This window comes from Elephantulus edwardii, unplaced genomic scaffold, assembly GCF_000299155.1.
Source record: "Elephantulus edwardii isolate Elephantulus edwardi_28Jun2011 unplaced genomic scaffold, EleEdw1.0 scaffold00002, whole genome shotgun sequence".
NCBI lineage: Eukaryota > Metazoa > Chordata > Mammalia > Macroscelidea > Macroscelididae > Elephantulus > Elephantulus edwardii.
In genome coordinates, this window is record NW_006399752.1 from 39,793,653 (window position 1) to 39,806,976 (window position 13,324).

Consider the following 13,324-nt stretch of genomic DNA (forward strand, 5'->3'; position numbering starts at 1 on the left):
TGGGCACTTAGGTTGTTTCCAACTCCTTGCTATTGTGAACAAAGCTGCAATAAACATGGGTGTGCATATATCTGCTTGGGTGTCAATTATGGTCTCTTCTGGGTATATTCCCAGTAAGAACTATAGTTTTATAACTGATACCTATATAGAGAATTCTGAACTTATTAATACCACCCTATCAGTGCAGTTGGCACAGGATAGAGCAGGGTTTAGGGCTGTTGTACATAGGGTAGCTATGAGTCTCAAATGACTCACTGGCACATAACAACAACAACCTCTTCTACAATTTTCTCCGTGATTTCCCTGTCCCCCTCATGTTCTGGAATTCTGATCATACTTATCTTACTCCTTTTGATGTCACATGTTTTTAGTGTTTTCTTCATTTTCCTTCTGTCTCACTCTGATTTTTCCTTCAGTATGTCTTCATTAAGGTTCTTGTCTTCCAGTTCTATTCCATCTCTTCTGTTCTGATATTTTGCCCCGCTGGTGTATTGGAAACTTCTGCTATTTCACTCTTAATATTCTTGATTGAATTTTGATTTCCAGTACTGTATTAGCTGTACATTCTCTGAATATTTTTAAGTTCTTATACCTCTTTATCTGTAGTTTCAATTCTTTCCTCTTTTGCAGTTTTTCCCATAGTTGTTCAAGGTCCCCTAGGTTGATATATTTTCTCCTGTTCCCTCTCTCTGGAGTATTTGCTTTATTTGTGGCTTCCATTCTTGCTTCTACCATCTGCATCTTTTCCTGAAGATGTTAATATAAATCTACATCAGTACATTTCTTCTGGTTCCCTGTCGCTGGGATATTCACTTTATTTCTGTCTTCCCATCTTTCTTCCATGATTTTTACCTTTCAGTATCTGTTTGTATGACTCCACATCAATAAATTTCTTTTGCCTATCTATTGAATATTTTTTTGGATCTGCAGTATGCTCTGCTTTTTTGGGAGAAGGCTTAAATTATTCCCGCCCCCCACCCCCCCACCCCCCATGTTTGAAGCTCTGTTGCTGCTTTCTTGACATTATATGAAGATTTTCTTGGTATGTGTTAGGCTGTTTTCTATTTTGTCTGTGTAGGTTGTTGATAGTCCTTTATCTTTATGATATTATTGATTAATTTCAGAGTTAAAGTGTTCACTCTATGGAGGTGGGCAACTTTCTCTACTGCAAGTCCTTTCTGGGGCTGTAGAATAGGAAAACTTGCCTTTTCTAAAAACCTTCAGGTTTTCTCTGGTCTGCAGTGCAACCCTGTGGCAATCTCACCTTATTGCAGTCCCCTCTCCTAAAGTCTATTGCCCTTTTTTGTCTGGCGCATGATGTGTCCAGGCTCCCAAACTCAACAAGTTCCTCTCCAAGGAGTTTTGTAGGCAGCTTCTTTCCTCACTAACATTTCAGTGTGCCAGCCATGGAAGTGAGTCTCTTGCCTGATTGTAGCCCCCCGTCTTAAAATCCACTGTCCTCTTTGCTCCGTGAGATGTGCCTGAGGCAGCCAGGATCCCCAAATGAACTTCTGTTCTTATAAACCATCCAACTGTAGTATTCTGTTAAATCAGTGTTAGGAAACTAAGATACCTACTTATTCTTCGGGACAGATTCAAGTGTCACCTTTTCCATGGAGCCTTTCTTGACTCCTCAGAAGTTCATTCTCATTCTCTCCCTGAGCTGCTACAATATCTTGCCTACCTTAGGATTAAACTAAATTCAGTGACCTGGGATGAAAGAAACCAAGGGTAGGGCGGGCATGCATGCCAAGACCCTATTGATATGGAGTTGACTCCGATTCATGGAGACAAGCTACATGTCATGTACGCCATAAGGTTTGTAACGGCTGGTTTTTCACAAGAATATCACAAGCCTTTCTCCTGAGAAACCTCTTAGTAAACTTGTACCTGAACACCTCTCCTCCTAACAGAGCACAAGGCTGAAAGTGACCCTGGAATCTGTCCCTAGGACAAAAACCCTTGTTCACTTACTCATCAACTCTGTTGTCAGGCCAAGGTTTGCCTTTTCCATCTATAAAATGGGGATAAAAATAATTCATGCCTCACAGGGATAATGAAGGGACACACCAAGTTGATCCAGAAGTGCCTTGGTAGAAAGAACTGACAATGAACTTCTAGATCGTTATCCATTGAAAAGGCATCCATGGGGTCCTTTAGGTCAGCCTTGATTCAGTGGCCAAAAATCAAGCCTACTTATTGTAAATGTCAACTCATGGCCACTCCATGTGTCACAGAGCAGAACACGTCATAGGATTTCTTGGTTGTCTTGTTTATAGGAACAGATGACCAGGCCTTTCTCTGTGGTGCTGCTGGGTGGATTTGAAAAGTTAACCTTTAAGTTAGTAGTCAATGCAAACAGATCATACCTCTCAGGGCCCTGGCTTTATTATACATCTTTAATTTTTTTAAATTGTACTTTTAAGTTTACAAAATAAACTAACTTCCCCTTCAATAGTGTGTTTCTAAGGTGCCCTGTGACTGTGGTTGCATTCCTAAAATGAATCAGAGCTCTTCTCATTTCTGTCCTGGGTTACCTCTTCCCTTTCATCTGATATTTCTACCCCTTCATGGCTTCTCTTCTTCTTTGTTTTCAGCAAATCACATCTTTTTTTATCTCAATAATTATTTTGAAGAATACATTTCTCTCAGATGTTATTATTATATACCTATTTCTTTGTTCTCTTCTAAACCCAGCCTGGGTTTAGAAGGGGTCGTGGTGCTAGAGATATTGTAGCTGATGTTAAATGGATCTTAGGTGAAAGCAGGGAATACCAGAGGAATGTGGATCTGTGTTTCATTGACTATGCAAAGGCAGTTGACTGTGTGGATCATACCAAACTGTGGCTGACTCTGAGGAGAATGGGAATCCCAGAACACTTGATCGTGCTAATGAGAAACCTATACTGGGACCAAGAAGCAGTCGTCAGAACAGGCAAGGGAACACTGACTGCATGGTTCAAAATTGGGAAGGGCATACATAAGGGATGTGTCCTGTCTCCATACCTTTTCAACCTGTAAGCGGAAGAGATTATCTGGGAAGCTGGGCTCTAGGAGGAGAAATGTAGAGTCATGATTGGTGGAAGATCTATCAACAATCTGTGATATGCAGATGATACAACCTTGCTTGTTGAAACTGAGGAGGACCTGAAGTTCTTGCTGCAGAGGGTCAAGGACTGCAGCCTCCAATATGGATTGAGGCTCAATGTCAAGAAGACAAAGATTCTCACCACTGGGCCAACTGGCAGCATCAGGATGGATGGTGAAGAGATTGAGATTGTTCACAGCTTCAGTTTGTTTGGCTCCACAGTCAACACTCTCAGCACCAGCAGCCAGGAAATTAGAAGATGCATTTCCATGGGAAAGTCTGCTGTTAGGGACCTCTCCAAAGCACTGAAGAGCAATGGTGTCTCTTTGGAGACTAAGGTGCATCTGATACAGTCCATGGTCTTTGCTATCACTTGTTATGCATCAGAGAGTTGGACAATGACTAAGAAGGATAGAAGGAGAGTTGATGCCTTTGAGCTGTGGTGCTGGAGAAGAGTATTGAGAGTATCGTGGACTGCTAGGAAAACAAACAGATTCATCCTGGAAAGGGTCAAACCGAGCTGCTCCTTGGAGGCAAGGATTCTAAGGCTCCCTCTAACATACTTTGGACATGTTGCAAGGAGGGACAGGTCCTTGGAGAGGGACATCATGCTTGGGAGGGTGGAGGGAAAGCGCAGAAGGGGAAGGTCCCCTATGAGGTGGATTGATTCAGTGACTGGGGTAATCGGGATGGGTGTATCAGAGACGGTGCGATTGGCACAGGACAGAGCGGAGTTTAGGGCTGTTGTACATAGGGTTGCTATGAGTTGCAAGCGACTCGACGGCACATAACAACACAAACAACATTTCTTTGTTGGACAGTGGTCTTTGGGAAGCTGGTTCTAGGTCAGAAGGGTGTCTTAGGGTCATGGTCTCTGTGCTTCTTCAAGTGTTAGTGAGATCAGTACATCTGGTGTTTTTTGACTATGAATTTGATTCTTTGATTTCCATCTTTTGCCCTCTCTGTCTGAAGGAGCCTTCTATTTAGATCTTAGTCAGCGGGTGGGGGTGGGGTGGGGTGGAGAAGGATGGTGGTAGTGGCAGTTAGGTATCTTCTAGTTCTTGCTTCGGGGACAACTGGTTTTTCACATGGCTGTTCAAGTGAAAGTCCAGCATCAAACCTAGAGAACCGTAAGGTAGTAATGTCACCGTTCCAAGTTTTGCCTCCATACAGACAGCGATTCAGGTGTACAAAATGATTTTTTTTTAATTTATAAAGTTAGTCAATGGTGCCATCAGTAAGCAGAACATATTTTTAAGCAAAGGCTTTTCTCCCTACCTCAACCAGGCCCATGAGATCGTACTTGGGAACTATGATCCTCCCATAAGCCATCTCTGCCTGGGGTCTCCTGGCTTTTGAAGAGAACCAATGGCACTGGAGTGTATTGGAATCAGCCATGATTGAAGGTGTACCTAATCTGCTGTCACTTCAAGGATTCATTTCCCTTTGTTAACATAAGAATCTGTGTGTCATGGATTGAATTATGTCCCCTCAAAATGCATGTCAACTTGGCTGGTTTTCTGGTTCTCCAAAGAATGTAATTATCCTATTTGTTGTAAATCCTAACTTCACAGATATTAATGAGGCTGTGATAGAGACAGTTATGTAATGTAGTTATTCCCTGTGTTGACGTCAGCCAAACAGTTGAAAGGACATCAGGGTGGGATAAAGCATCCTTAGTGAGGTCAGACCTGAGAGGTTACCTTGGGGTGTGGGCTGCAGTATCCTTTTGCTTACATGAGATAAAAGAAGAAAGAAGCTATCAAAGCAGAGCCTTCAGCACCACCATATTTCCCGTGCTGGGAAGCTCCTTGACATAGAGGAGGGCTCACACACATGGAACTCTCCAAGCACCATGAGCCTTCAGATTCAGAAGGAAACAAGGACCTTTCTCCAGAACCAACAGAAAGCAAGCCTCTCCTCTAGAGCTGTCATCCTGGATTTGTCACCTAAACACTGAGAGAGTGAACTTGATTGTTAAAGCTGTGGCATCTCTGCTATAGTAACATTAGGTGACTGAGACACATGGAAGACCACCTGCATTGATCCTTTACGGTGCACATGCGGAGATGAGGTCCCGAGAGGGATAATACTGCCCAATGCCACACAGCTGGGGAAGACTAGAGATAGAAAACTCTTTTCTCGTATTCAATTGAATGCTCTTTCCAGGCCATGACAAGAGGTATTGTTGAGAAAAGGGTCATCCATCAATCAGCATATCATACCTGATGCTCAGGTTTGGAGATATGCCTCCCAGTGGACCTCATCCGTGAGATCACCATCTACGTGGCCGTGGTTTGGATTTCAGTCTTCTGGGACTCTAGGCCTCTTTCTGCCACTATTATGCTGTATGACTTAGGGTAAGTCATCGTCACTGGAACCCAGAGTTACTCCCCACTTATTAAAAGATGAAGAGAATATGTCCTTGAAGAGCACTTGTGGCTTGAAATGGTGTGAAAGGAAGTAATCATCAATACATCAATGCCATTATTATTTATTACTTCTCATTAGTTAACTAAACATGAGGGTATCACTAACCACCAGTAAAGAGTCCCCCATTTTTCACCATGGAAGCTTGAAGTCTTTCAACAGAAGCCCCATCTCAGGGGTAGTTCACTTTCCCAAGAAAGAGGATGCTGTTTGTTCTGTCATGAACAATGAGTATCAGGAAGGGCCTGTCGAGTATAATCACAGGAGTGTGTCTCCAGGCTGACCTGAAAGAGACGCCTATCTCTGTGGCAGCAGATGCTGTGGTTCCCAACTCATCTACTTCCACCATGGACTTGTGCACAATCTGCAGGAGAGACATAAACAGCACTGAACCATGGAGGGCTGGGCAACGTCCTATAACAGACAGTGTCCTGTGGGCTCTGTTCCTGTGTTGTCCGTTTCAACATCCCATGTGACTCAGCCACGAAGGGCATAGGAAGGAAAGCCCCTGAGCAGGTGCTGGGCACCAGCTGCTGTCTCAGGAGTGACTGCACACATTGAACCCTCATGTGACATTTCTGGGAGTAAGGGTGACTCTGAGTTTTCTAAATGAGAGAAAAGATACTCAGAGAGATCAAGTAACTTGTTGGAGGTCAAGCAGCTATTAATAGTAAATGAAGGAGCTTAATATAGGACTCCTTCCCCTAAGGCACGGGGTGGGGGTGGGGGGCTGTGAATTTTCATGGCAGAGGTAAGACAAACCGTGAAATCTTTGGTTCTTTCTTAAGGGTAAAGAGGAGAGAAGGAAGGAGAGAAAGAGAGGAGGACATGTACACAGAGAGATGTAAGGGGGGAGGGGGAGAGAGAAGGAGGAGGGGGAGAGGGAGCGGGAGGGAGAGGTAGAGAGGTGTGAATGAAAGAGGAGGTTGGTGAATGAGAGAGGTTCTCTGAAAGCTGGTGCTTAGGAAATCCAGAATTACCTCAGACACATAGATGTTTGGGAGGCTAGTGATACCACTCAGGTCAGCTTGGGAAGTGAAGATCTCACGGATCCCCAGCTTAGGAAGGTCATTCTTCAGCTCATAGGAACCCTCGATGGAGAATCTGGGAAGGTAAATCTCAAACTTCCTGGAAAGAGAAAAAGACCCTTTTCAACTCCTATAGAATTCTAACTCTCTGAGCTCGTTTAGCAGTCTTCTCTGTGCTTCCTAATGCTCCGACACCTCCTTCACAGTCCTCATCTGGGTGGAGCTCAGTTCACTCTGGACTTGGACTTGAGTGCTCACTTGGAGGCGGCTGTCATCCTGTCTAGCATCACCCTGTGCAAAGAACTTTTCATTCCCTCAGCTGAGCCAACTTCCCGGCCTGTGACATCGAGTGATGGCTCTAGATTTGGAAGCTGCCCCTGGGATGAAGGAAATTACCCCACCTCTCTTTAAGGAGCCTTAGGAGAGCAAAAAATGCCTCCCTGGGGGTGTCTAGGGTCAGGATGGCCCAGGTGGAATTTGACATACCGTCTTCTGAGCATCTCAAGCCACTTCTGTAAGGTTTTGGCATTCAGCCCACTCTCCACTTGCTTCATGGAGTCTTTGTTGGGGAGAACGAAGAGGGCCGTGGCATTGCCTTGGTAGGGGATGCCCACCACCGTGCAGTCGAGCTTCGAGTCCTGCAAGAAGAGGTAGAAGTCTTCCTTGTTCATCATGGGCACCTGGATCACCTTCTTTGTGCTCACATGGAAGTCCTTCTGCCGAGTTTTTTCAGGGTTGAAGCTTGTCTTCCATTTAGCTAAAGTTGTACATGAAAAAGAAAAATCGATGGGACTTTGTTCAAGAATTAGCTCCAAGTTAGAAAGATTGGGGACAGGAAGTATAAGTCAACAAAGATCAACATTTGGAACAATGTTCTTTGCAGCAGATCTCTTTCTCATTTAGGGGATATCCATTAACTTTTGGAAGGATCCTTCCTTCCACATTCACACACCAGGAAACTACTTTTCATGTTATTGGAGGTCTTCACCACTTACTAACTCACTCTCACTGCCACTGAGTCAGAATCAATTCATAGCAGAGACTTTCATGAGTTTCCAGAGGCGGTAAATCTCATGGGAGATTATCCATCTTTTCCCCACAGAGCAATTGGTGAATTTGAACCACTCATCTTTGGGTTGGCAGTGCATCTCCCTACCCACTAGGCTACCAGCGACTTTGGATTTCCCGTGCTTGAAGCCAAGTCCCTAAATGAAGAAGGGGGAGGTACAGATAACAGTGAGCATGATACCTGTGAGAGGGATTTTGCTTGTCATTCTCTTCCTGATACAGCATTTTGAGCTGAGTCTGGGAGAGGGCTTTGGAAATGCATTCTATTTCCCCACTGGAAGTCTGAATGATGCTTTCTTCTCTGGCTACTTCTCGGATTTTTGATGAGAGGGCTACACTTAGGTGTGTCCACCTCTTTAGAAGAGATCTAAAGCAAGATCTTCATGTTGCACTCAGAACTGAAACCTAACCACAACTACTGAGCGGACTCGAACTCACAGGGACTCCCTGAGGCAGACAACTGTCCCAGGGTTTCCCAGGGCTGCAATCTTCACCGACAGTGGCTGCAGCAGTGGGCAGCAGCAGTGATTACAATGATGGTGTTTTATTTTGCTACACATGAATTGACTAGGAGTGGAAAACAACTCAATGACATGCAACCAGACAATGCAATATTTATAGAAGCAGTCTGTCCCCCACTTTCTCCACAGAGGGGCTAGCAGACTTAGACCCTGATAACTTATTTGTTGTTGGTTTTGTGTACTGTCAAGTTGGAACTGACCTGTAGCTGACCCTCCAGTGGGTTTTCAAAGGAGACAGGAGGAGACTTCTCAACCTTCTCCCACAGAGCAACTGGTGGATTTGAACCACATGCCTTTGGGACTCTAGCACAACTTCTTAACACTTGGCTATAAGAGCTACCCCATTTAGTAGCTATCGAAAGTCATTGTTGTTGTGCACTTTAGTTTTGGAACGAACTCAGCTGACCCTCTAGTGGCTTTTCAGAGGCAATTAAATCCATGGGGGATTTTCCATCTTTCTCCCACAAGCACTTGTTGGATTTGAACTGCTCAACTTTGGTTTCGCAGTGAAACTCCTTAACACTAAGCCACCTAGGCTCCCTCTCATGTCCTCACTTCACTTCTTTCTCAGCTGTAGTCTGAGCCTGGTAAGGGGAGAGTCTAGTCTAAGGGAGGGGAAGGCACAGTTAGAATCCAAACTGCTTGGACACTTCTCCTCTGCAACCATAGATAAATCCCTGAGGGAGGAGGGGATTAACCACTTCCCTTCCCTCTCCTTCATTCTGCTCCTTCCCCCCTCCTTTCCCCCTCCCATTTCTTCGCCCCTCCTCCCCCTTCCCTCTCCTTCTATTCCTTTCTGCCTCCTTTGACCCCTCTCTCCTCCCTCCTCTCTCCTTCCTGCTTCTATGCACGTCTCCTTTTCTTTCAAGGTTTCTCTGCTGGCCTACTGGTAAGAAGCTATGCTTGCCCACCCAAAGGCACACGGTTCAAACGCACCAGCTGCTCCACAGAAGGATGATCAAGCTCCTCGTGATTTATTGCCTCTGAAAAGCCACTGGAGGGTCCGTTCCCACTCTACCACACACACAATGACGACTGGTAGGGTAGTCTCTGGGGAGTTGAGCTGCTCACCTAAAGGGGCCACTCCTGGTACTTTGAATCCACTAGCGTGGGAGGGAAGACGAGTAATCTCCTGCTGCCCAATTCACAGCCGCTCGGAAAACCCTCTGGAGGGTCAGCTCCGAGTCTGGTCCAGCTGCACAGTGAGTTGCTGTTCCCCTCTGCCCCTTCCTCTTGGGTTTTCTCCTCCCCTTCTCTCCCTCCTCTGCGCTTCCTCTTCCTCTGCCCTCCTTTCCTGCTCTTTCCCTCCTGCCCTGCCCGCTTCCCCTTCTCCCTGCTTCCAGCCTCTCCTCTCTTCTTTCCTCTTTTGCCTCCCTTCCTCTTCCTCTACAGGTACCCCCAACTCCCTGCTTTTGGAAAGCTCACTTCGGGGTACTCTGCTTTTGCAAAAGATCTACATTAATATCTGTTTTCACTAATCAACAAACATTTCAAGACGACTCGATGTTATGTTTTTAAAAATGGTAAATGCAGTGAGCGCGTCCTTGGCGAGCTACCTCAGCAGGCACCACCCTCGTCTTCCGCATCAGGTTTCCATGGACGTGGACTGGGTCTGTGCACTGTATGTAGGTGTTATGTGAGGTTGTATGTGCTATTTGGTAGGATTTCAGAGGTTAAGCCTGGGGTCTAGAAATCCTTGAAAATGTTTCCCATGTACATCAGGGGGACATAGGATAAGGACACAGGATAGGGAGATCTGGCTGCTAAGAGGTAAGGAATTAGGCTGCCAGCGTGGAGGTGCTTAGTTTGAATGCATCTGTCATGCAGGAAAAAGGTGGGCAATCTCCTCCCAAGTGATTTACTGCCTTCCAAAACCCACTGGAGGGTCGACTATGGGTCAGTATTGACTCAGTGGTACACAACACTGACAACAATTGTAATGGTGATTGCCCTTCGCCTTACACCATTTCACTTTGTGAAGAAAGGTTGTATGGAACACTGGAACACTGTCCTTTAGGGTAGTGGAGGGACACAGCATTTCCCTCCTTCCCATCCTCAGCCAGGGCTCTGGGGCGCTCAGCCCCCACAAGAGAGGCTGGTGTGTGGGCTGATGGGCACAGGGGTGTTGACACAGTGTCAGGAGATAAAGACTCCTGTCAGCTCGTGCTGCGCAGGGATAAGAGTGGAGACTCAGAAGAGGCCCTGGCCTGTGAATTCCTCAGCTAAGCAAATAGCCCCTAGGAGTGGGTGAGGGAGAGAGAGGTTATGAAACTTTGTGAGTCCCCATCAGCCCACATGCCCACCTTCCTTAGCTGTGGGGCCTTTCCCTTGACATGGTGGGCAGGTTAGGACAAAGTTTGCAAGTTTCAGTGGCTTAGTTCCTAGGGAGCTGTGCTGCTTAACCACAGGCTGTGTGTGGCTCTCCTGAGGTTCGAATCCACCAGTTGCTCCAAGGGAGAAAGACAGGCCTCCCATGGGACTTTCAGCCTTGGGGACCCAGCGGAGGGTCAGCTATGAATTAGTTCCGGCTGGATAGCAATGAGCTTTCTTCTGTAGTGAAAGGGGTGTCTCCAGGCATCCCTGGAGCTCCTCCCTGATCCCTGGAAGCTCCTCCCAGGTGAAGGACATTTCTACAGTGAGAGGACTCTCACTGACACCTTTAGGTGCTGGGGGCTTGAGTCCGCTCAGAGATGCCTCAGAAGAGACGCCTGGAAACTCACATCCAGAAAACTAGCCACTGAGAACCAGCTGGAACAGAGCTCTACTGACACGTGGGGCCCCAGAAGTGAGGAGGACACCCCCCCACCCCCATTTGCAGATACCAGCAGGTTTTGTGCTATCAAAGGCATCAGGAAGCACCAGCTCACTCCTTTTCTTTGCCTCCAGGGGGCTGGGGTATTCTTTGGAGAGATCAAAGCACAAGGCTAGGGTCTTACCTTTAAAGAAAATGTAATTGACCATGACCATTATCGTTTTCTTATCCAGGCGCTTAATCAAGTCTACGATATTGCCATTTGTTTGATTGGCCACATAATCATTAATCTGCTTCTTGGCTGCTTGGTCATTCTTAAAGTCACTAGGGAAGATGTCCGCCAGGTACAGGCTCTTCACGGCCCTCAGGAAGGCGTCCTGAATGTTCATGGTTGTGTCCGTGAACAAGGCATTGCCAAGACTCAGCTGGAAGTTGTCACTGGGCAGGTCTAGCTCCTGCAGTTGCTTCTGGAAGGCCCTGTGGAGTTCTCTCTCCTGAGCTTCCTGGAGTTGGAAGCCCAGGCCGTGCAGGATCTGTGTCTTTGTGTGGGACCGGGCCCCCAGGGAGAGCATGGCCAGGGACATGGAGACACTCAGGGGCGAGAAGAAGATGTTCTTAGAGAGGTCGGCTGAAGCCAAGACTCTGTAGAGGTCAAAGGCAAAGCCATTGCTCTGGGCAGGTCCCATGACATCTCTGGATTTCTCCTCACCTCTCTTTCTCAACCCATGAGAGTTACGGCGGCCCCAGGTGGTCACTCCAGGGCTGAGAAAGACAAGGCCCAAGAAGACGACGAGGTGCATCGTGGCTACTGCTGGTTCTAGAAGGAGGAAAGCATTCTCAGAGAAGGTGATCTTGAGCTGGGGGGCTGGGAGAAAGGGACAGGATTACAGGGTGCACAAGACTGACGTCCTGGACAGTAACATGGCCCTGAACCTGTGTTTGGGCAGGACATCATGACAGAGACGGTGGTGCCCATGAGGGGAGAGTGAGGAGTGGGCAGAGGGTATAGACTTGGGGATGTGGACATCTAACAGCAGAGAGAGGAAGCAGGAGGTGGAGGAGGTTCAAGCCTGCTGCAGAGTCTGGCCACCAGCGAGGGATCTTCCCATCATTGGCCAGATGAGTGGGGGGCAGGGGTGTTCCTTCATCTCACCCAGGTCGGGAGTGTGGAGCAGCCCCTGTGACCTGGTACAGCAGCACCTCTAAGTTTCCAAGGGAACTAGAAGCTTCTATCCGCTCCTGGCCTCTAACCTTCACCTTGGGGCCACTGGTGATTCAGTGTAGGAGACACAACTTCTGAATGAGTCCCTGCTGGTCACCTGGTCAACCCACCTCCCATGTGGCCAGAACCTGTCTGTCAGCGGAGGCTGGCACGTTGCTGTGACACTAAACCGGTTTCTACAGAGCTTTGCGACTAAGCCACTAGGAAGAAAGGCTTGGCCAATCTACTTCTGGAAATCAGTCCATGAAAGGCCTGTTATGATTATAGTGGATTATTATGAGGACAAGCTTGGAAGCAGGAGTGACATCCACATCTGTAAATAGCTTGCCTCCGGAAACCCTATGAACCTGGAGAGAGAATGAAAGCCACGCATGTGTCCTGCTGTATTGGCACGCTTTGGAGCGCGGCCCGGATTCGAATCTGAAATAAACTCCCTCTTGCCCTTGCATCGGTGTTGGCTCCTTGGTGACTTGGGGGGAACTGGATTTGGGGCACAACATGAGGATGGTTCAGGACTGACAGTGTGCACGGGGTGGGGGTCCTCATTCAGGCTGCATTCATGTTGGGGGGCCCAGTTGTGATGGCACAATCCTCCCAAGGGAGCACAGATCTCCCCACCTTTCCCATCAGACCTCTCCCTCTCCCATCAGACCTCCACCTAAGAATAGTGGAACGAATTGACTTGTGTCCCTCACCAAATTCTAGCTCACCAAGACCCCACAGGACAGAGCAGAACTGCCCCAGTAGGTATCTGAGGCTACAAACGTTTCTGGAAGCAGGTTGCTGGGTTTGAACTGGCGACCTTTCTGCTAGGAGTGTAATACTTAAGCTACCACATCACCAAAGCACTTTATACTGGAAAGGGTGGGTCCCAATCCAATATGTATGATGTGCTTATAAAAGAGGGAAGGAGACAGAGATGGGGGATGAAGGAAAGTCATGCAACATGAACTCCTGGGCCAGCTGTGGCTGGCAAGGGCGTGGGAACAGAAGGAACCTTCGGCGTGGCTGACCCGCTGACACCCTGACCTTGGCCTCCCAGCTGCCATCGCTGTGAGAAGAGGAATTTCTCTTGGGCCACTCTGCAGGAGCTCTGGTGGCCTCGTGGTAGGACGCTGCACTGCAATCCCAAAGGCCTGCGGTTTGAACCCCTCAGCTGCTCTGTGGGAGAAGGAAACGTAACCCCCTCCTGTGAGGTTTGCTGTCCCTGAAAAC

The 13,324-nt window shown here is 47.4% G+C and overlaps 2 protein-coding genes across 2 annotated transcripts in view; both read right to left on the minus strand.

Annotated features, from left to right (window-relative positions):
- LOC102870706 (alpha-1-antichymotrypsin-like) overlaps positions 1-4,420 on the minus strand; it is a 32,954-nt gene extending 28,534 nt beyond the window's left edge. Inside the window, exon 1 of the mRNA XM_006879193.1 lies at positions 4,367-4,420. Coding sequence (XP_006879255.1) covers positions 4,367-4,420 — 54 coding nt within the window. The remainder of the gene's footprint in view (positions 1-4,366) is intronic.
- A 1,270-nt stretch (positions 4,421-5,690) lies between these two features.
- Positions 5,691-11,687, minus strand: SERPINA5 (serpin peptidase inhibitor, clade A (alpha-1 antiproteinase, antitrypsin), member 5). Its single transcript, XM_006879194.1, has 4 exons — positions 11,072-11,687; positions 7,033-7,303; positions 6,499-6,646; positions 5,691-5,882 (listed from the first exon to the last, which is right to left on the minus strand). Exons 1-4 carry the CDS (start codon positions 11,685-11,687, stop codon positions 5,691-5,693), a joined length of 1,227 nt encoding a protein of 408 aa, XP_006879256.1.
- Between the last annotated feature and the right edge of the window lie 1,637 nt (positions 11,688-13,324).